This window comes from Lemur catta, chromosome 3 (genome assembly GCF_020740605.2).
Source record: "Lemur catta isolate mLemCat1 chromosome 3, mLemCat1.pri, whole genome shotgun sequence".
Lineage (NCBI taxonomy): Eukaryota > Metazoa > Chordata > Mammalia > Primates > Lemuridae > Lemur > Lemur catta.
Window position 1 is genome coordinate 20053393 of NC_059130.1, and position 23459 is coordinate 20076851.

General features: G+C 47.5%; 1 protein-coding gene across 3 annotated transcripts in view; it reads right to left on the minus strand.

The window, feature by feature from the left end:
- IGSF3 (immunoglobulin superfamily member 3) overlaps positions 1–23459 on the minus strand; it is an 87463-nt gene that overhangs the window by 35979 nt on the left and 28025 nt on the right. For all 3 annotated transcript variants that reach the window (XM_045546909.1, XM_045546907.1, XM_045546906.1), the window contains exons 3-4: positions 3601–3978; positions 1668–2078 (exon numbers count right to left, since the gene is read on the minus strand). In XM_045546909.1, the coding sequence (XP_045402865.1) occupies positions 1668–2078; positions 3601–3978 (789 nt within the window). The remainder of the gene's footprint in view (positions 1–1667; positions 2079–3600; positions 3979–23459) is intronic.

Below are 23459 nucleotides of genomic sequence, written 5' to 3' on the forward strand. Positions count from 1 at the left end.
ATGTCACTTTGTTTTCTCTCTGCTGGCTTAATCTAGACACGTTTGCAGGGCAGATTCAAAAAGTCCTAGTTCCAAATTGGTGAGATTAAAATAAAGAAGATTAACTGATGTAACCTAATTTAAAAGCATTAAGAGTCAAAATTTGGTTCAGACTTTTGAAGCTGATCTTAAAACCATCCAGGAAGGGAAAGAATAAATATGAAATAAAGCCCCTTTGATAGATTTCTTCATATTGGAAGATCCAGAAGCTGCTAAATGTCCTACAGAGCAGCTAAAGCGCTCCCCATCCAGGAACCCAAGCCTCTGGTAAAAGCCCTCACAGCCCCTCGATGTCCAGAGAATAACGTCTGCCCCAGAAGCTGGGCTTGACAAAACGCAGACAGCAGGAGAATCACCTGGGAAGCCTGCCGGAAAGCCTGCTTCCCAGGTCCCACTCCACACCTCCGATTCAGGATTTCTGGGATGAGGTTCCAGACTGTGTGCTGCCAGGTGAGTGTGATGTGCTCTATGATGGCAGAGGGACTAAGCAAGGACCAAGACAACTGACTGGAACAGATGGGACAGGGAGCCCAGAGGACAGGTCCTGAACAGGGGCTGCCGCAGCTCACCTCCCACGAGCCACACCTGCACTCACTCACCAGGACCACTGCAGCCCTAACCAGCACTGGGCATTGGCACGAGAAAGGCTCTCGGGCCACTCTCCACACCTCGGGGACAGCACGATGACCACCCTCCCACGAGAACCCGCCCCCCAGCCCAGCTGGTTGTCAGCTCTGGCCCGGAGTGTGGCATGCTCGGGAGCGGGAGTGTAGAGTCCGGGGCCGCGGGAGACACCAGGAGGAGCCACGGAGGATTCGGCTCACTGTGCCCCATCGCTGGGCCCTGGCTCGAAACACAGCACTCAGCCTGCTCAGGGGCCCTTTCCAGGTCTTCGCTTGAGAAAACATCTACGGCAGAACGAGGTCCTCTCTGAACCGTCCTCATCAACAGGCCCCGTGACTCTTCCTGGGGCCCCACCACGAAGTAATCTGCACTCAGCATCTCGCCTGTTAAATGGGACTGTCACACAGCTCCTCACCTCACACAACCTCTGAGGGGCTGTGAAGTGATACATGATGAAGCATTGTGGAAACTACAAAATACTGCCAACGAGTATTATCAATATAAAACATAGTAATTTACGCCAAAATTTCTCTAGTTCAAAATTTTATACCTCGCATAGAAGGCTCATTATCTTAACTGTCTTCTACAAATGAACCCAGACTGGCACCTGACAAAGACCCGTCATCAAAGGGGTGGCAACTGTGGCCAACAGGAGCAGAAGCCCAGAGTCCTAAGACACATACACATGGTTTCTGTGAAATCTCCCAATTTTTCAAATGAGTTTCTGATTCAAAAAATGTAAAACACCATGTAGGTCAAGGAAAACATGTCTATGAGCAAAATTCAGTCTGCGCAGCACCTGCGACCCCCAAAAGAGCAAGTCTTAGGAGACCTATGTCCTACATAACCCTCAGCTCCCTCTGGCCACGGGCAGGACCATCTTTAACTTCATATGAAAACCTATTGCACCGTTAGAGGTCCCCAAAGGAGTCCCCACACCCTCCCAGTGTCCAACAACCTTCACCCAGATAAAGAAAGGAGACAAGAGGCTCAGAGAGACTGACCAGTGGGCTGAACGTTGACCACGGCTCCCTCGGAACGCTTCCGGGTCATGGCATACCACGACCCATCCGGGTCCTGGATCCACTCGGCAGCCTCACAGTAGAACTCGCCCTGGTCGGCGGGCTGCAGGTGGAAGATGGTGAGGCGGAAGGTGGTCCTCCCCAGCTTGTCCAGCCGCACCTCCCCCAGGCTCTGCCTCTGGGCGTACTCGCTGCTGGAGTGAAGCACGAAATCTCGGCTCAGGGAGATGACCTCCACAGGCTTCTCGCCACCCTTCTGCCGCAGCCAGGCCACAGACAGGTGGCTGTGCTGGAACGTCTCCGTGGCCACCTCACAAGTGAGCTCCAGTGGGTCCTGCTCCACTTTGTGCAGAGTCTGGGGCACGGCAGTGGTCTGCAGGGAGTCTGGGATCACTGCAACACAGAAACGTCCCGAGACTGCAGTCACAAAGCCACAGAATCTCAGACTCCTGGGGGGCTAAGTTCCCCCTCCACGCGGGTCTCGCTTTACTGTGTCTCTAACCGAGGCAGCCTCTAACCACCGATTCAAGGCCACAGACAACCCCACACGGCCCGTAAATGAGTCTTCTGTCTGGATTTGGAATACTTTTTTTTTTTTTTTTGGCACTTACACTTACCTGTTTGGTATTTTAATAACACTCAGATAAAACATAGGTTGTATTTCTATTTATGTAATAAACTCCCTGAAAATACTATATAAGAATATTTTCCTTTGGGTCAAATAAGATTTTTTTGTTGATTTTAGCACGGCTTTGAGATACTTTAACTCCACCTCCAGCTGATCTTCAAATGGAAATGGCTCCTGGAACTTTTAGTTTTACATTTCTATATAACTTCCTCATTTTCTTTCTTCTCTTCATCCTACACCCCCATTCCCCAACTTACTTCAGTAATGCATAGCTCTCGGAAGAGTATTTAAAAAAAAATATTTTGGTAGAGAAAATCATCATTGTCCCCTATTTTTAAGAAGTTTAGCTTTCATATAACTCCTCAGTCCAAGTGGTCCCACTGGAAGGAAGCCACAGCCTGGGATGGGCCCTGGTCAGAGGTGCACCCTGATCCCCATACCTTCCTGCAGATTAAACACTACCACCTCTGTCTGATGAGGGTGCCCCAGTCACAGCCAGTGTGTGTTTTCTCTCTGGACTCATCCCAGAATTGGGTCTTAAAGGTCTTTTGTTGGGATACAGATTTGTTGAAGAAAGGAAATGTCAATAGATGACATTATTTGTGTTAATAAAAGAACATCAACATCCCCTGCCTGCTTAACTGTAATAATAAAAACTGGAAATTAAGACTTGGGCAGAAAAACAGAACAGTCCTGATATGGTTAACCCTTTGACAATGGTGAACAGTGTGGCCAGTGTTGTCCACCAGGGAAAGCTCCCCACTCCCTCCTCCTCCTCCTCCTCCTGCTTCCTCCATCACTCAAGGGCACCAAAGGGTACAGAGCTAGTTCATGATTCCCAGTTCATGGAGCCAAAGGACCTGCAGCCACATTCGTTTCCTGACTCAGCAGCGCCCCCTGCATCTCAGGGCCTGTCCTTTGCCAGAGGTTCTGCCTCTCTTCCAGCTGATGTCACAGGCCTCATCTTCCTCATCATCACCCACAAAAGTCCCTGCCTTGTATTTTTATGTCCCCTTTTACTAGCCTGAGGTGAATTCCAGCTTCTGAAATTCTTAACATCTGCATTAGATCTTTTTTTAAGTTTCAGCCTCAGTCTTCTATTATTTACAAGCAAATACAGAAATTTTGTTCACTTATGCTATCTGTTGACCTCTAAAATATTTGGGGGAGGGTGGGTAGTTTTTGTTTTTTTTTTTTAAGTCAAATGCACTTTATGAAAAAGAAGTTGCACTGTAAAAGAAGTGAGCCAGGCCAGACACTGGCCACGTGAAAACAGCATCTCCTTACCCACTAGGTTCATCTTTGCACTGTAACTCCCAAAGTATCGATCGTCGGTGTTGGGCGTGTGGCATTCATACTCCCCAGCGTCCCGGGCCTGGAGATCTGTGATGTGCAGTAAAGCCGAGTTCCCCTGGACTCTTTCCACGTAGATCTTCCCACCGCGGACACGCTGGGTGTAGATGGCGTAAGGGAAGGAGGAGTCTACAGTGCTCACAATCTGCACTTCTCGCTCTGGGGCGGAGGGCAGGTAAATGGACCACTGGAAATTCTGCTCAGAGGGGCCCTGGTAGCCACTCACGTTGCACCAGATGGTGATGTGGGAGCCCTCTGTGCGGTACAAGGGTCCTTCCTGAACGGTGACTTGCCGCTGTGCTGACACCACACCTACGAGGGAGAGAGAGACATGTAACACGTTCACTTACTTCTCAGACCAAAATGCAAAAGAGGCAGCAATCTCCAAAGGGTTTGTTATTTGTGTGACATGATAATAATATAAATAGCTTACTGGCCCTTTCAGAGGTGCTCTGTGATTTATAAATATTAATTAAAACACTCTGTGGTAAAGCACTGTCCTTAATTTGCATATATGGGAATTTGATCGTGCAAGGACATGGTTTTGTTACTTATTCAACGGCTGACCCTTGGGAATTTAATTTAGTCCTTCTATTTGTCATTTATGCAGCACTTTTATATCTATTTATTAATGCTGTTTATAAAGTTTTTAATAAAATGAGCAGGAAAAGTTGAATCCTTGGCACAAATTCAGATGAAAAAAAATAAAAGCAATGGCCTTGCAATTTGGCTGAAATGAAATCTTCCTTGATTAGCGTGCAGGAGGTGACAGTCTGGGGAGCATGGATTTTGGTGCTGCACCCTTCCTTCATTTTCAGATGTAGCTACTCCCCAATGCCAGCCCAAGGAGCATTCCTTAGTTTCTCTTCCCTCCATAAATGGAGGTAGAGCTGAGCTCCTGCAGGCTGCTGCCATTTTAAACTGAGCACACACAGTATGAATGTGCAGGGCTGAAGCAGACCCTGTTGCCCAGATTCCCACAAACTGGCAAAGCTGGGAGCCTACAGTGTACAGCAAAACCTGTAACAAGGACAATCAGGCTGCCCTCGAGTTCACCACTCAATCCACCTATTGTCCCCCTGCTTCCTTATTGAGATATGGTTTTCCAAGGTCATTCTTTCTGCCTTCTCCATGTTCCTCTTAACATGGCATGGTGAGTTGAATTTCTCATTCCATGCCAACACAACACTGATGGTGCATGAGCCACTCAGAAGGTGGGAGGGGCACCCCTTCACCTTCTCCTTTGGCAGCAGCCAGGCACTGCAGCGTGGCAGAAAGAGCAGGTGAGTTCTAGTCGCAGCTTTGCCACCAGTCAGAACTGGCTTGGTCTCCGTGGACAAATTGCTTTTCCTCGCCAGACATTGATATCCTCATCCATAAAATGATTTCTAAGAAGGCTTAGAGGAGGAGTAGCATGTGTCCCAATGCTGGCTTTGTCACTTATTAGCTGTGACCTTGGAAAAGTTATTTACCCTCTCCAAGTCTCAGTTTCCTCATCTGTAAGATGGGGATAATAATGCATGCCTCATAGAGTTACTGAAAAGATTTAATAAGACAATGTCTATAAAGCCCCTAGCACAGGTCCTAGCCCACAATCAGTCCTCAATAAAGTGCTGCTGGCTAAGATCCCTTCCAGCTGGAACATTCTGTGGCTCTGGATGTACAGGGGATACGATCTGGCCAATGATCACTCAAGGACGTTTCAATGGCCACTTGACAATGACACCATCTCTGGGCTGCCCACCTCCACGCACAGCTGCAGCCCACTCCCAGGAAAAATTCCCTCCCGCACTCCAAGTGGGAAGCACAGCTACCCCAATGTGAAGTGGACCCAGCTGGTGAACAGCTGGGACAGCTCAAATACTAATGGGCTGCAGCTCTCAGCCCAGCCTCAAAGCAAGCTGATCTAATCTACAGGATGACAGACTTCAAAATAAGGAAAGGCCTATGGCTTACAAACTTTTGTTTGTGCAGAACCCTTTCTCCCAAACAAAATCTTACACAGAACTCCTCTTGGCTTTGGCAAAGGCACGAAAATGAAATGGGCAAGGAGAGGGGATAAATCAACAAAACAAAGTGGTGTGTGAATTTATTTGATACATTGCAGCTAATGGCATTCATTGCTATATTTAAAGTCAGTGAGAAGACAACTCATTAGTAATTTTCAGTATGTTAAAATTTGGTGCATAACATTTTGCCTATATATACTCTTTTTATGACAATTTAAAAAATATATACAGCCATGCACCCATAATGATGTTTTGGTCAATGATGGACTGCACGTACAATGGTGGTCCCGTAAGATTATAATGGAGCATAAACAGAAATCTGATATATAGCACTTCATATTGGCATTGCAGATCAAGTAGCGGAAATGACTGATATTCAGTAATGGTGCTGGGGTGTTTGGTTTTCCATATGAAAAAAATATATATAAAGAAAAATAAATATATCATCTAGGTTTGTGTAAGTACACTTTATGATTTTCACACAATGAAATCACCTAACGATGCATTTCTCTGAGGGTACCCCTATCATTATCTCATTATCTCATTATCTCATTAGAGTAATGCATGACTTACACACAGACACACACTGTGACAACTGAATCAAATGTTTGCAGTACTCCTGAAACGCAGAACACTTGGAGAACAATTTAACTACATTCATAACATTCAAGTCTCCTTTGCACTGCAGTGTTCTATGACAGAACAGTGATCACCACTCCCCACCTGCTGCAGAGAAGGCTGGAGGCAGGTCTGGGTGCACCAGCATCTTCCTTTGAGGACTTCTCAACCCTGGACCTATGCTGGAATCACCTGGGGAGCTTTAAAACATAAGTGTCCGGACCTCACCTGACATAAGTGGTCTGGGGTGCAGCTGGGGCATAATGAGTTATAAAAGCTCCCCAGGTGATTCTAATTAGTTACGGCAGGAGCAAGAACTGCTACTTTAAAGCTCCTCTACCTACGTGGTGCCAGCCACGTACTCAAATGAAAGAATGTATCCTAACTTAAGGCTCTCAATGGCTTTAAGCCCCTCCCTGCTACAGAGACTCCACAAAGCTTTGGTTCAAGAAAGTCTCATTCTCCTCTAGTCTTCCCCTGTGCAAAAGAAAGCAGCAGAGACCCAGCTGATACTGGCCCTTGTGATGCAATGAGTTTAACCAGAGGGCTGTCTATTTATACACCTTACATACACATCCTTCCCGACCCAAAGGTAAACAGTGTCAAGTGGCCTGAATGAGCCAGGGCAGCAGGGTCAAAACAACTTGTCTCTGCTGGAAGCAGGTTATAAACAGTCCTGACAAATCATAACTACTGGAATGTACTTTAACCACATACAATCAGCTGTACCTGTTTATTGAATATCTCCTTAGTTTTCCTCCGCCCCCAAAAGGACCTTTGACCCCTGAAAATAACCCTGCTCTTAGGAAGTGAATCTTAACGCAGAAATAAAATTAACCATTTTCTTCTTGGCTGTTTAATTCCCCTTCCACACCTCTCCCTCCCATTTCCTTCTCTTGTCCCTGCCCCTGTTGCTCAGACCTGCTGCCTCAACCAGACCCAGGTCCCCAACCCTGACCAAGGCATGCCGGGACCCCACCGCCCCTTCCATCTTCCCTCTCAGCCTACAATAGCAGACTCCTCCCAGGCAAGGATCACTTTAAAAAAAAAATAACTCTTTAAACATTCTGTACTTTTTGGATTATTTTGTAATAAGCAAATATTACTTCTGTAATATAAAAAGAAAGATCAAAGTGTTATATATAACTGTATAAAATGGACTAGAGAGAAAAAATACCAGGTGATAGGATGGCAAGTGAGTTTTATTTTCTTCTTGATATTTTATTCCTTCCCCTAGTCCCCTATAATAAGTATGTTCTAGTTTTATAACTAGAAAATAATTTTAACCAAAAACAAAAACAATGTATGATTGCTATATAAAATTTCTTCTGTATTCACTACTATAGTATACTAAAAAATATATATATATTTGGTCTTTGACCCCAGCTCCTGGCACTGAGCTAAACCCCTTTGAATTCCTTAAGTGACTGCAGTGTCTTTTATTATTCATAAGGAGCCCCTTTGGGTCATACCTGAGTTTGTGCTAATGAGGTGACTCAAGGAGGGCCCTTAGATAGTTTCAAGGAAGGGACTGTCTATGCTTAGAGGGTTGGAACTTTCAGCCCCACCCCCAGACCCCTAGGGACAAAAGTGGGGCTGATAACTGACCCAATCACCAACAGCCAGTGATTTAGTCAATCATACCTATGCAATGAAACCCTAAATGGCGAGTTAGGAGAGCTTCCATGTTGGTGCACAGAGTGATGCGCTGGGAGGGTCGTGCACCAGGAGAGGGCATGGGAGCTTTGCACCACCCCTCCTTATACCACACCTTGTGCATGCAATACAGCTGACTGTGTGGGCAATAGAAAATGCAGAAATGATGGAGTGTGACTTCCAAGGCTAGGTCATAAAAGATAAACACCATGTTGTGAGCACATTAAAGCAGAACTTGGGGGTGGGAGTGGGGGTCTACATAAGGCCTCCTGCCAACAGCCAGCGCTAACCTGCCAGCATGTGACTGAGTCACCTTGGAAGTGGATCCTCCAGCCCCAGTCAAGCCTTCAGATAACAACAGCCCCAGATAACACCCTGACTGCAGCCTCCTGAGAGATCCTGAGCCAAAACCATCTAGTTAAGATGCTACGGAATCCCCCCATAACCACAGAAACTGTATGTTCATTGTTGTTTTAAGACTTAAGTTTTAGGATAATTTGTTTTGCACTAGTATGTAACTAATACAGACATCTGCAGTTCATAAGATTGAATGCAAAATTGTGTTACATGCATGCGTGTGTTCTTGAGAAAAGGGTCCATACATTTCAAAAGATTCTCAAAGAGATTCAAGACCCAAAAAAGACTAAGAAACATTATTGTTCAGGCAATAAATGGTCAGTGGGCAAGGCCATGTCCTTTTAGATTGAGTTTTGACAATCCCCAGACACATAAACACATAATATCATTTAACTAGTTTTTCAAGATATCGCCTGTCCCAGGATGTTCCCACTTCTTTGTGCTCAAGCCCTAGATGAACCTGGCTGGGGGCAGCATGATTCAGGAGTTAGTGAGCAGGGACGGGCCCCTGTGCCTGGGAAAGCCAGTTTCTCATGTATTTTTTTGCATGTGCCTTGGCTCAGGGACTTACATCTCTAGGCACAGGATCCAATTTATATGTTCAAGATGCGTGACTGAGCATGTCAAAGTGTCAGAAGGATCTACCTCACCGTTTTACATCTACTCTTCCAGTTGTAGCCTCTGCAATCATCAAAGCTCATTCAGCACCCTGCTGCTCCAAATTCTGCATATGACTCAGCCATACTAGCATATTTCTTTATCTATAAAATGAGAATAATGTAATGTACCATGTAACAATCTCAGAGAAACCCTAGAGATCAAATAATGCTGTGACAGACACCAAATGAATATTTTAAAATTTCATCTCATTTCTCCCAATATGAGAATCAGTCTAAAAACAGGAAAAATCTCCGTAAGTACAAGAGCATTAAAAAGAACAATAAGTTTGGGTTAAAAATACAAAACTGCATACGTAGTAAATTATGTTTTTAAAAAAATATTCCTGTATCTAGAAAAATGACCAAACAAAACATTGGTGATATTGGGCTGAATCACTGAGTGATAAGAATATGGGTGATTTTCCCCCTTCTCCTATTATGGGGGTAACAATATCTCCTGTTCTCTCTTTTCCTATTTTTCTCAATACCTTTTCTCCCTGTTCCCGTTTTTTAGATAAGGAAGTATATGTTGCCTTTAAAATGAAGATCAATGATCATGATTGCACTTTTTGCGCATCAGGTAGTCCTAACTGTTCTTCACGCATCATCTTATTTAATCCTCACAGCAACTGAATGGGGTCGATTTCATTACAGCTACATTTACCAGACAAGGAAATGGTCTTCAAGGTTAAGTAACTTTCTCCATGACACAGACTGTGACTAACAGTTTCCTCAGCCTATGGCTCACACTGAATGTGCTCTGTGAATGGCAGCGAAGAGTGACAAAGCACCGACCGGACCTTCTTGCCCACTTGGTGCTAAAAGATATGATAGGAATGCATCCAGCCTCAAGTCAAAAATGGGCACCGAACCTAGCCGCTACAGCACGCTGAACAGGGGGAGACCAGGCCAACTAAGAGCTTCATGAAACGTCAAGGCTCCTCAGACACAGCAGTCAGGAAGGCCTGTTCAATCGGAACAACAGTGACAACATCTGGGGAGTCGCACTTGTTAGCCTTCAGCCACAGGGGGACAAGAAATGGCATGAGCTAAAAGATACTTTTTCTAGGTATGAAAATTTTTTTTGACCTCTTTCCAGATCAAGTGACAGGCAGACACAAAACTTGGACCTTACCAATAACGACAGCCAGCACTTACTTGGCCTCAGCCAGGTATCTGGCACCGTTCTAAGACTTGTGTGCATATTAACTCATTTTAACCCTCATAGCAACTAGGAGGTAAATACCCTCAGTGACTTCACTTTACGGATGCAGAAGCTGAGGAGGGAGTAGGGGAGTAAATGAAGACGGGCTAAAGGCACCTGTACTGTGAAAAGCATCTTAACGAAGAAGGCTGGCTAGGTCTGTGTCACCACCACCCAGGGATGGCCTAACCAAGGTACAGATGGCACAAGCGGAGCCACAGGCCAGGACAGCTTGAGGCTCGACTTCCCAAGACCATGGGCACAAGCACCTTTATCTGGGAGCTGACTTTCAACAAAAATGTCCTTTGAAACAGCCATCAACTGCCACACAATAAATGTAGTGCCACAATCCAGGAGTAAGTCTAAAGAATGGAGCTAATTCCTGAGTCTTCCCCTTCACTGACTTCCCACAGCACAGGCAGTAGCTGTTAGACCCCGGACTGGTTACTTAACCTCTCTGCGCCTCTGTTTCCTCATCTGCAAAACGGTATAATCTTCAGAGTGTTATGAAAGGAGTAAATGAGTTGCTACATTGAAAACTTAATTCTTGGCATATAATAAGTGCTCAGTAAGTGTTTGACCACCAACTGTAGTAGCAACAATAGTAAGGGATATTAGCTCTAGCTGTGGATCTAATTTCTCCCACGTACCATGGCAGGTTGTATTTTCCAAACACAGCAGTAACAGTATCTCCTGTCCCACATGCTCTTCTGCAACATGACCATGCCACACTCCCATCGAGAGGTAGGTGTTTAATTCCCTTCTCTTTGCATCTATGCAGGCTTGTGACACTGCGTGACTTCCAAGGCTAGGTCATGAAAAGCTATGTGGCTTCCATTTAGCCAGCAGGTGCCCTGAGCCACTATGTAGGATGCCCAATGGCCCTGAGGCTGCCATGCTGTGAGGGGGCCCAAAGCACACAGAGAGGCCATGGGTAGACACTCCAGTCCAGAGCACCAGCACAGCTCCCAATCCAGAGCCAGCATCACGGCCAGCCGGGTGAGCGAATGGGCCTCCGCTGTGAGCTGCCCCAGCCTTAGGATCTTCCTGGCTGAGGCCCCAGCCATGCCTGCCATGACCCCCCAAATTCCTGACCCCCCGATTCTGTGAACACAAAATGGTTGTTTTCAGCCACTGAGTTTTGGAGAAATTTATTACACAGCAAAGATAACTGGTATACATGCCACACTTTCAATCAACATTTTTTTGGTACCTACTGTATGATGGATACCAGGACAGAAACTGTCAGGGAGAGATGAATAAGATACAGTTTTATCCCAAGCTGACAATCCCAAAAGAAATACACATACCTAGCTATTATTATACAATAGGATATGATGGCAGTGAGGTGCAAAGTGCAAGGTTAAGCCCTCTCAGAAGGATAAAGTAGTCCAAAAGGCTTCACAGAAGAAGTGACATCTGAACCAGGTCTCAAAGGATGCACAGGGAAGTACGTGCCACACAAAAACACCACAGAATGTTCCAGGATTAGCAGGAAGTTTGGCGAGGTCTCTTTTGTCACACGACTAGAGGGCACATCGGTGCCAGGTGGACAAGGGCACTGAAAGGCACATTGACAGAGTCAAATGCCTCCTCTGGGACAGGGGAAGCTGAGAAAGAGGCTCACAGAGGTAAGTGAGAAGACGGGTCAGATTTGTGTTTTGGAATCATCACTCTGGCAGCAGGTGGAGGGCGAAGCAGAGGGCAGGGCTGGAAGCAGAGACCAAATTCACAGCCAAGTGAGGCGAGATGAGGGCCTAGCCTGGCTATAAGTCCACAGGCAAAAATATCATTCATTTGTTCTTTCATTCTTTCTTTTATCTGAATCCCCAGTGGTACCTAAAATAGAGCTGGTCTAAAGACGATTACTAATCAATATTAAATTATCAATGCCACTTCTAAGGAGGTGGGACCACCAGCTATAGGACCATCCAAGAGAACTGTAAGCCCAATGATGAGCTTCATCCCAAATGGACATCGATCACTCTGACATCTGCACAGCTGGTCTCTAGACTGCCTGACTGCCCTATCAGCACTGAGCCCCTGGGCTGGGTCCCTGCTTCTGAGCTTTTGCCTAATCCGCTCATTACTAAATGCTGAAGCAACCTCCTTAGAGGCCTGCTAAACTATGATTCAAAAATATTTTAAACATTATAATATTTACTTAGATTAGAATATTCACAGGCAGGAGCAGTGGCTCACACCTGTAATCCTAGCACTCTGGGAGGCCGAGGTGGGAGGATGACTTGAGGCCAGGAGTTCAAGACCAGTCTGAGCAAGAGCAAGATCTCGTCTCCAAAAAACATAGAAAAATTAGCGGGACATGGTAGCATGCATTTGTCGTCGCTACTCAGGAGGCTGAAGCAGGAGGATCACTTGAGCCCAGGAGTTTGAGGTTGCAGTGAACTATGATCACACCACTGCACTCTAGCTCAGGTGACAGAGTGAGACCCTATCTCAAAAAAAACAAACAAAAAAATGAATATTCACTGAAAATTTTTTTTTAATTAGAATATTATCAGCCCTTGCCTGAGTCACCGGATAATGGGGGGAAAAAAAAGAATATTATCAGCCTGCAATCTCTTCTTCTGACTACCACTACTACTAATCCTGCCTCCCCCTCATTTCCCCAGAGATCAGTACTACTATGACTTAGGGTTGTATCTCTCCAGACTTTTTTTTAAAAAGACTTTTACATACAGATATATGTAACCACTGAAAATGTACGGTATTTTCAGCATTTTTTACATAAACATTATTATCCTTTATATTGACTTATGCCCCTTGGTTTCCTTCTCAATGTTTTTAAGATTGAATATAGTTCTAGTTCTTACCTTTATGCATCTGTATAGTATTACAGCATAGGATTATCCCATATTTTACTTATTCCCCTATTAAAGGATATTTAGGTTATTTGTTTATATATTTTTTGCTATAACCAACAAGCCCTTCTCTTTTCCCATGCCTCCTACCTCTTGTTCTTTCCTCATCTGAATTTATACAATCCCCCAGCTTCTCTCTTCTGGGACCATTTAAACCACAGGGAAGACCTGTCACTTCCAGGATGTATGTGGCTCTTTCATCCCATGACATGCTTGCAGCAGGACAGCCTAAAAGACCACATCTCCTGCTCTTCTCTCTCTGCCCCTCCTCTCCTGTCACTCACTTTCTAGCCATCACCCTCCACTCCCCTCCCAAAAAGGCAGGCGTAATGCCCCAGCGTCCCACCCACCCTCTCATCTTCCTCACTTATATCCCCCTCACTCCATCCGGAGGAAGGCACAAAGAAGCATCTGGAAGGAACGGCAGTGAGAGAGCCCTGCAGCCTGCCCTGAGCCGGCATGCCCACGGGCCACAGGAAGAGACCTTTTCTCAGCCCCACCTGGATTCAAGGCAGCATCCAATCAAAAGGCTTAGAGTTGAATATAAGTGCTAGTAGTTGCATTGTATTTTCTGGAGGGGGGAAAAATTAAAAGACAGGGATCAGATTACTTGCCTGTAAATGCTCTCCCTGTAATTACCCTGACCATTCTCTTTCCGTCCGGTTTTGGAGATAACGGAAATGGGCTGAGTACCAGGCTATTTTTTAAAGAGGGCAGCCTCATGGCCTGACTCCCTCTGGTAAGTCCAGGGACTTAGTGAACCACAAGCTTAGAGTAATTTCCAGTAAAAGGACCATCACTCAGAACCAGCAAATGCCTCGTTCCTCCTCACAGCATACCTCTCATAACAATTCCTGCTGCTCCTATTTTAGGCTTCATTTCTGGACCTAGGATACCCCAGTTTCTCCAGACTCTCAATCTGGTCCCCAGATTTTCAGGCTGGTAAAAGGTGTCTGCTGGATTTCAGAGCAGTCTCTCTACCGGCCGCCCTCTCCACATGAGGACCAGAATAACTCCTCCTCAGCTCCTGTCACACTGGGTCCCACCTGTGCCTCCCCCTGGAGCTGGCAGGGCTCAGGCTGGGCAACCCTCTGCACTGTCACAGCCCCAGGGCCTTCCTGAAAACACGCCAGGTGGGCTTCTTTCGACAGCATCAGGATGTCAGCTCACCAGGCAGCAACAGGACGTAGAGGATTCTCAAGTGGCACTGGAACAAGACCTGGACATGAAGGGGTGGCCGTGGCTTCGGGAAGCTCACACGAAGGCAGTCTGCCGTGGCCCTCAACACAGTTTCCCCCCAGTTATGTCTCCCAACACCCAGGCCATGGAGATACAAAACCAGAAAATGGGGCTGCCTGACTAGGAATGCCCAGGCTTTGAATCAGGGTCTTCAGAGGAACCTCTGAACGGTGTCCAACTCCAGTGCAGTCGCCCCAGCTCCCCCCACACCCCTGGAAGAAACACTCCTGCGTAAAACACAAATGCTCCTCGCTCCCAACTCCACCCAAGGCCAAGCTGGCTGGAGATTTCTCAGCGACATGCCTCTCAGCGCCTCCTGGAGGCGCTGCTGTGACCCTCTCAGTGGTGGACTCTTAGCCAATGAGCCCATGGGTCCTGCTCTTGGAAGTTCACTGGACAGTCGGGAGAAGCACAGCCCCATTGGCTAGCTCACGTGTGTGGTATGAGAAGCCACATGGCAGGATCTCAGAGCAACCCAAGGGGACGGATCACAGCACAGCTACGCCTAGGAAAGGGCCAGAACCGGAAAACCTTTGTGCCTTGGACCACCCCCCCAGGACAGCTCCCCTCCACTCTTCAGGGACAAACTTCCCTTACGCCACCACAGTTTCTGTGCTCCAAATATTCAGCTCACGTGAACATGCCTATTGCTGCTGGACTCACCACTGTGGCTCTTAATGCAAATTCCCCAGACAGCAATCTCAATGGCTGAGTAAGTTTTTATTTACTTTTTAGCCAGTCCCCCAAAGTTGTAGATTTGGGGGCTATTTATAATATGTATTTCCCCCCACCCAGGCCCAGCCAGACTTGACCAGATGAGCATCTGTGTTCCATGATCCAGCTATACAATCACAGGGCAGCAGGCACTGTTGGGGGCCTCCCCCTGCCAAGAGCGTGGGTGGCCAGGCACCCCGAAATACACCTAGCACACTCAAAGCAAAAACATCTACAAACAACTAAACATAAATAGTTGAGAGCACTGATACGTTTCTGGGGACTGTCCCAAGCACCTGTTACTTGCGATAACAATTCATGGTCATTCCTTCTCGCTCAGCTTTGACTTTCATAGTGCAAAGTTCAGTCTCTTGTGCTTTGCCCTCCTCTGCGGCAGCCCTGCGGTTGCACATTTTCCGATTCAATTCAAGGACGCTGCTCTGAGCATGATTATGAGCAGGTCGTGAGCAGTGGGCCCTGCTCACTCTTACTAGGGGGCACAGGTGAGTCAGCATCAGACACAAAACAGAACCCTAGAGGCCAAGATTAACTCTGCAGCAGCCCAGAGAAGAGAACTAGGGGACTCAGCACCATCAGAGGTGGAGGACCGTGCCAGGGGTGGGGGGGCTTCCAAAAGCACGTGGAAGAATGAGCAACATACCATGGGGGGAGTTCACAAAAGCAGGAAGAGTCTACCACGAAAAAATCAATTAGTAAATCACAGCACTTCCCCATGTGGTGAAATATTACGCAGCCATTAAAAGTCACCAGGAAAAATATTTATGAACACCTACAAAGGCTGAAAGCACATTACTGAGTAAAAAGGGAGAAAGGCTATAAAAGGGTTTGAAAGTATTTTTGTAAAGAAAAACACCCGCACATACCCACACACCTTTATATATGTGTGAAAAAAAGTACCGGGCTAGTACATGAGAAAATACAAAAGGGAGGCTGGGTAATAAGGGGTTGTTTTTTCTTTGCACTTTGAGTTTTCTACATATTCTGCAGTCTGATTGGATCATCTTCACAATTATTAATAGAACAAACATTCAGACCACCTGCCTCACAGAACCCCAAAAAAAGGAGTCAGAGGGGCTGAGTATTTTGGTGCAGATGAATCCAAGGTTGTGAGTGGAGAAGGGAGGATGGCGGAGGGGTCTGAGGTCAGGGAGGGGGTTCATGTGAAATAGGGAGGGGTCCAGAGACAAAATCATGGCAAAACGAGCTGGAGCCAGGCTGGCCAGGTGACCTTCCAAAGTGTGTGAAGTGTCAAAGGGTTAATCAGTTGCCCTCTATTTAAGCTATTTACTGTGCTGGGGCCTGGTTGAACAGGTTTGACCTCATCTCCTTTTTTATTTTAAGCGGTTTAGCCGCTTTCCTGAAAACTCCTTATTTTCCAAGTTATTAAACTTTCAATTCCATGTTGATCCCTTCCAAGCCCTCTAACACATCTCTTCTCTTGCTCCTTCCAATTGGATGCCTTCTTGAGGCATTAGCAGATACCACGAGCCCTGATGAAAATCATCCTTCCAGGGTACAAAGAAGGCACCTGAATGACAGATGGTTTGAGGAATCCTGAGAAGGCAGAAGTTTAGGCATTAACATGCAGGCTGCTGCTGACTTACACGGGACCAAGGACGTGACATACAGGGCTGTTTCTAAATCCCCGTCAAGAGCAAGGGGCCCGGGGGGAATGAGACTTGGAACAGGATTTGGCTTTGAACATTCGCTGCAGGGTCTGACACGGCAGTGAGGGCTCAGAAGCCTCTGCCCCCTGGTGGCAAGCCCTGCCCAGATGCTGTGAGGGGCTCCCCAGGCATGCCCTCCTAATTAGGGGCAAGATTTGAGAATCCCTCTTTGGAAGAATACAAAAGATACAATGAGATGCATTATGCTGAGATAGAGCCTTTCTCCCAGGTTATCATCTGAAAAGGGAAATTAAGTACTGAGTCCCTGCTAAATTCCAGGCACTAGACAAATCTGCACTACACTACCATTTTCACAGGCGTCTTCTCATTTTAACTTCACAACCATCTTGTAAAGGAAACGTACTGTCCCCATTTTACAGATGAGATGAGCAAATTGAGGTTCAGAGAAATTACCACAGTACGGAGGACAAGGCGAGAGGACCCATGAGGAGTCAAGAAGTCCTGGGGAGTCAGGACAGGCCCTGCAGAAGAGAGGTTCCTTGGGCCAGGTTTAAATCAGGATGAGTGGGCATTTCTGCTTGGTAGGGGGCAGGTGGGGAGGGCGGGTTGCAGGATCTCGGCAGAGAGCAGCTTGAATACACGCAGAGCTTTGTGAGGGAGCTGGAGGTCCAGAGCGCTGCAGCAGTCTGACACTGAGGGGTGGCGGGGTGCGAGGAAGTAAAGGAAGAGGAGGAGGAAGCAGCCGACAGGGGCCAGCCCTGGGCGGGGCTCAGGCACTACACTAGAGAGCATGGGCGTGGACTGTGGGCGTGGAGAGCCACCAGGGGCTGTAAGTAAGGGACCATATATTCCAAAGCACGTCTTAGGGAGATGGTTCTGGCAGGAGTGATGAGAAAGAAGATCCCTGCAGTGATCCAGGTGAGAGCTGCCGAGGGCCCCAACCAGGGCAGAGCACTGGACCTCCACTGGGGTGGAGGGGGTGCTCTGGCCCAAGACCTGCTAGGGAAAGGCAGTCAAGAGGCAAGAGAAGGGGAGATGGACGTCCAAGGAGCTGTCCAGAGCGATTCCCAGGTCCTGGACAACTGCTGGGGAAGTTAATGAGGTCACCACTGGACAGAGAGGCCCACTCTCCGGACCACCCCACCACATGCTCCTAAGACAGCAGCTGCCGCAGCCAGCCCTCGGCAAGGCGGAGGAAGCAGAGACCACAGTCGCTCAGCGGATGGACAGCAAGCATTCAGACAGGAGGGGCCTCTGTAGGCCACAATCACCCATGGATCGATGTGAGAAAGATGCCAGGAGACAGTTAATTCAAGGCCATTTTAAAATACCTAGCATTCGATCCTGCTCAAAGTCTCCATCAGCTGCAGACCCCGTAACTCCCAAATGAGCCTCACTGGCCACAAAGGTCAAGACACGGCAGGGGTCACCGAGGGCAGAGCCCTTTCCTGGAAAGCAGAGGACTCCAAACCTACGCAACTCAACCAGCGAAGGGCTTGGGAAGACTCCAAAGAGTTCACCGAGGAAACAGAGGATGGGCAAACAAGATGTTCAAATTAGAAAATAATCCCATTAATGAGGGCTCTGACGATATAGTTGTGAAGGTTATCACTGTGCTAGAGCTGCACATTTAAAATACTCACATGGTAATCAAAACCAGAAAACGCTGACCATCCCCAAAGGTCCCCCCACCCCATCCAGTGCTGATAACAAAAGTTATCAGTTGCCTTTTGTGTTGGCCAGATGAGATACGGATCTTAGGGGAGGAGGTGTGCTTGCCGCATCTCTGCACTACTGACCGTCCTCCGATGGTGACATATTCTCCCGGACTTCAGCAGCGTCTGGGAAACCCGCTTTCACGATAACCGCAGAGTAACTCCCCGCACAGCATACCAAATGAGCGGCCTCAGAGGCAGAAAAGAAAGTGAACCCAGAAGGCAACACAAGCACGTGGAGGCTGAAGGATTATTTTTTAATTCTTCTCAGCAATTCTTTTTCAGGCATATATTTCTGTCTCCCCAAACTGAGGAAGGACATTAAAGGAAATCCATGCTCTGGGGGGGTAGAGAGACTGCACTCATTAACTCAGAACTGACCTTGTCTGACAGGATTAACTAGCCACACCTGTATGGCCCACAGGGCCCGGCTCCCATGCAGGGAGGGAGAGCCAACTCTAGAGAAATAAAAGGCTGCAGTGAGAAAAAGTGGAGCCACAGATACAAAGGGCTTTTAAAAAGTTTTAAATCCCCGTGGCTAGGGATGGTGACATTAGTGTGTTTACTGAGCATTTGATTTACTCGCTAAGGCGAAATTCCAGAAGAGGCACTGGGACACTAGTGGAGAGTTTCTAACTGCAGCCATCTCTGCCAGGCTCATTGTAAAGTAATGAATTTTGTGGACACTCACAGAGAAAAAATAGCTTCAAAAGCTAGGGATCGATGCTGCGCACTGCAGAGACACAGCCTTCAGGTTCTGCAAGCTGCATTTGGGTATTACGCAGAGTTCAGCTGCCATCTGTCCCTTTGAAGGCCAGTGAAGAAGTCAGCCCAGGCTGGGCAAGGCACCACTGTCTCACACACCAACCATCTGGGACATCTAGGTTCAAGCATTCCTGTCTATAGCTAGACCAAGTTCTTCCCACCTCCTGCTCCAGGGAATCAGGGGCTCTCAGTAGGTCACTAACCATCCAAGAAAGTACAGCCGAGTTGGCTTTGGTTTGGCCATGTTTTTTGTTTTGGGGGGTTTTTTTTGGAGATGAGGGAAAGCGTTTAGATAAGATTTTAATTTTCTCTCTAGGGCTGAATTCCCGATATGCAAATAATTTAAAAAAATTTTTTTTTAAAGAAGGACAACACCTAGACAATCCTTAAAATCCCCTTTCAGCTCCAGGATTGTGCAATTTCATGAGACCAGTATCGAAAGCCCCTGGATTTCCCTATTACAATATATATTCCCCTATGCCAGGGAAAGGTTCACGTAAGTGATAGAACAAAAAAATTTCAGAATCATGAACTTAGGGGTAAAAGAACACTTAGAAACCATACAAAGCAACATGGAATGAATCTGACTTGAATAAGAAGCAGCACTTAAAATTACAGGTTCACAGAAGGCTTGAACAGAATCCAGAGCTGAGGTCAGCCCTGCGTCTGCAGGCGCTGCCTTCTCAGGAAGGTGGGGAGATGGGTCTGGAGAGGACTGTTCGTGCTATGGAAGGGCCCCCACCCCAAAGAGGCTGAACCCCGAGGCCGCAGAGCAGGAGCAAATCAGCCCTGTAGTGTGTATGGTCAGCATCAAAGAAGCAACAATGGTAGAGAAATCTCCCAAAGGATATACATGAAACCAGAAACAGCAGTGGTCTTCAGGGGATGGGGTGAGAAGCAGACTTAATTTGCACTATGTCTATCCTTTGGTATCCTTTTCAATTAAATGTATGTGAAAGCATTACCTATTCAAAAACAAACAAGTAAAACTATTAATACATGCCATGCCAGGTAAAATAGGGAGACAATAAAAAATTAAATTTAAAAGATAATCTTAAATTTCTCCCAACAAAATGTCATTTAAAAATCTAAAGGAAAAAAGGGGGATGGGTCTCAAGCTAGTGGAGAGATCAACTAAAAGACAAGAGCCACGTGGTCCCAGCCAAACCCACCTCTTCCTAACCTCACTTGTTCACATCTGCCTGGGAGCACCCACAGCAGGCCTGGCTTCCTGCCCGGAACATCTCCTGGCTTTCCTCCTCCCTCCCTGCCCACATCTCCTCAGTCATTTGCTGCCTCCTCTCCTGCCTCTTGCCCAGTTCCCGGGTTGCCCACCAAACCTCAGGCGTGCCCTGCACTCTCCTCTACCCGTATCACGCTGTGAGGGAGTTCATCTGTTCATGCGATTTCCCCACCTGAGCCAAAGTGTAGTTCCCAAAGTTGACTGCAATACTTCCCTGTTCTTACAAGGGACTTTGATGCTCCTTCCATTGAAAGTTGGGATCTGTGTTTCCTCTCCTTGAATCTAGGTAGGCTACAATTCCAGAAGTTTCATAAAAGGCAACACAGCTTCCACCAGATTTCCTGGGACACTCACTTGGAGCCCTAAGTTTCCATGTAAGCCATCTGGCTGCTCTGAGCCCGCCATACTATGAGGAAGCCCAAGCCAGCCCATAGGAGTGACCATGTGAAGAGAGTGAGATGCCAGTCCCCACTGCTGCAGCTCCTTAGTGTCCCAGACCCAGCCACCATCTGACTGTAACTGCATGAAAGACGGAGCCAGAACCGCCAGCCAAGCCCTTCCTGCAGTCCTGACCTACAGAATTGAAGTGTCACACACACAGCACTAGGTAACTGGAACACTTGCCTCTAAACGGTAGACTCCCAAATGTCTAGGCTCCATCTCTCACTCACTTCATGTTCCTATTCCTCACTGGTTTTAAGGCACTGAGCCTGAGTCACCAACTCCGACACTTGTTTAAATAAAGTCACTGTGTCTGCCCATCCTGCCTATTCCTCCGAAGCAATCGCCGCTGTTGTTGGCCTTCCACAGGTCTCTTCCGGACATGGAGTAGTCCATGCTCTCCTTCTCTCCTTTCTTAACTTCACCCTCACTCCTGGAGCCATCCCTAGGTTCCACTCACTCCTAGCACCTCGCAGCCCCACCCCAGCCTCTCCCTCCTGCAGCCCCGGCTCTACTGCTCCAGGCCTCTGCACCTGGGCTGCATCAGCCACCTCCTCGCACATCGTCCTCTCCAACTCCCCACACACAGCAGAAGGGACTATTTTTTGTTGCACACCCACTGTGTTCCAGAAAAGACTTCAGGCAGTTTATGCACAAAGAATTTCATCCTCCAACATTACAATGACCATCTTCTTTTGGGGCACTGAAGTACAGACCCCATCATTCCAAGAATCAAATGAATACCTGGTTATGGGGTCTCTGGCCTCCAGCTACAACATGAAGGCAGACTCACAGGCACTCCAAAGCCCTTCATCTGGAAAGGCCTTTCTCCACCCCACACCCAGCCCGTGCCTAGGCACACCATAGGCCCACCTCATTTGTCATCTGTGCTAGGAAACCTTCCTCACCGCCTCAGCCAGGCAGTCATTCTTGCCTTGTGTTGTGTGGGCACCTGAATTCAGAGCCTTATCTTACCTTTTGTGTGCCCCTTTGTACTTCAAACGGTAGGTGCCCAATAAATGTTTGTGGGGCAAATCAACTGGTTATTCTCCTGCAACACCCTTTCCCAGTGTACCCCCACCCCACAGAACAAGTGTCCTCCTCACAGGTGCCTCCCACCCCTCCATGCCCACTCTGAAGGCCCCCCCACCCAGCCTCTCATCAAACAAAGCCCTTCGTCCTCCTGAGAGCCCCGTGCCGCAGTCACCTTTCCTGGGGAAGAATTTCCCACGCCAACTTTACCATTCCTTACATGATCAAAGATGCTTTCAGCAGCATCTGTTCAGCCATCCAGTCTTCATGGCTTGGTTTTCATGCACTCTGAGTTGGCCCTGTCTCCCCTTTTTGGCCTCAAGAAAGCTGGTGACAACTTTTCCCAAGTTCAGGACAGTTTTCAAGCAAACTGGTTCTTCCAGGTTCTTACGCCTGGAAGAAATGCTGCCCTCCAATAACATTAACCAAATGGATGATGATGTTCTTAGCAGCCTACATCTTAAAGCTAGAAAAAGTAGTGGCACTGCTGGATCCCCAGCTCCTAGGAAGCTGTGTGGCACCGAACAGGAGCTCAAAAATATTAGCTGAATGAATGAAAGAACCAACAGTCACCCAGCCCAGCCCCTGACGTGGAGAACCTGTGGTCTGCCTAGGCCCCTCTATACCCAGCACCGAGGCCTGAAAAGCTGCGTGACGCACCCAAGGTCACCGGCAGGCCAGTGAGGAGGGCTGGAACCCCGTCTTTCGCTTCATGGCACAGGGCCCTCCTTCTGTCCAACCTGGCTCTGTCACCATCCACCCCTTCCACACTCCAAAAACAGCATCTCCACGAGAACTTCTGGATCGCGTCCAGGAGTGTTTTTTTTCCTGGCTTTAAAACAAATTGTGACAAATGGCTCCACAGATCTGCTGGGCCATGGAACCGAGCAGATGGGACTGCAATTCACACTATTAACTTAACTTCTATTTGACGCTGTTTCAAATTAGGGCATTTTATCTAGAAATTATAAAAAGCATTGTTGTGGGGGGTGCACTTGGAAGTAAGTTTGCCAGCAGGTTCATTTACAAATCTCCTTGCTCTCGGCAGCCCTCATTAATCACAGACTTTCACTCGCTCTCCCTTACTCTCGCCCACCAAAGGTCCTGGACCACGTAGAGGATGATGGACTCTTGGGGTCCCCTGGCCTAACCACCCCTAGGCTTGACTCCCCTATACCTGTGGACATCCTGCCTGCAGATGACTTCTCCACTGATGGCAGGTGGAGGGGTGAGGGATGCTAATAGAAAATTCTTCTTTAGTGTGGACTGACATTGGCTCAGGGCAAGCCGAATCCCTTATTTATTCAACAGACAATACCTGAGCACACAATGGGCACCGCACGCTGACAGACACTTACGCTATAGAGGGATGCACAGGGACAATCTTTACCCTCAAGGAGCTTGTGTTCTGTGGGTTCCATTCCTTTCCCTATATCTTACTAACAGGCTCTGGTTTGTCTCAGTCCCTCAAAGTGTGTTGTCCAGAACTGAGTGTTGTTCTCCACGTGTGGCCTGATCAGAACAGAGCACACAGACCACCTTCTCCCAGTGTGGCCCAAACAGCTGTGTGTAGGGGCCACATCACATGGTGGGCGCCTGCCAGCTGAAAC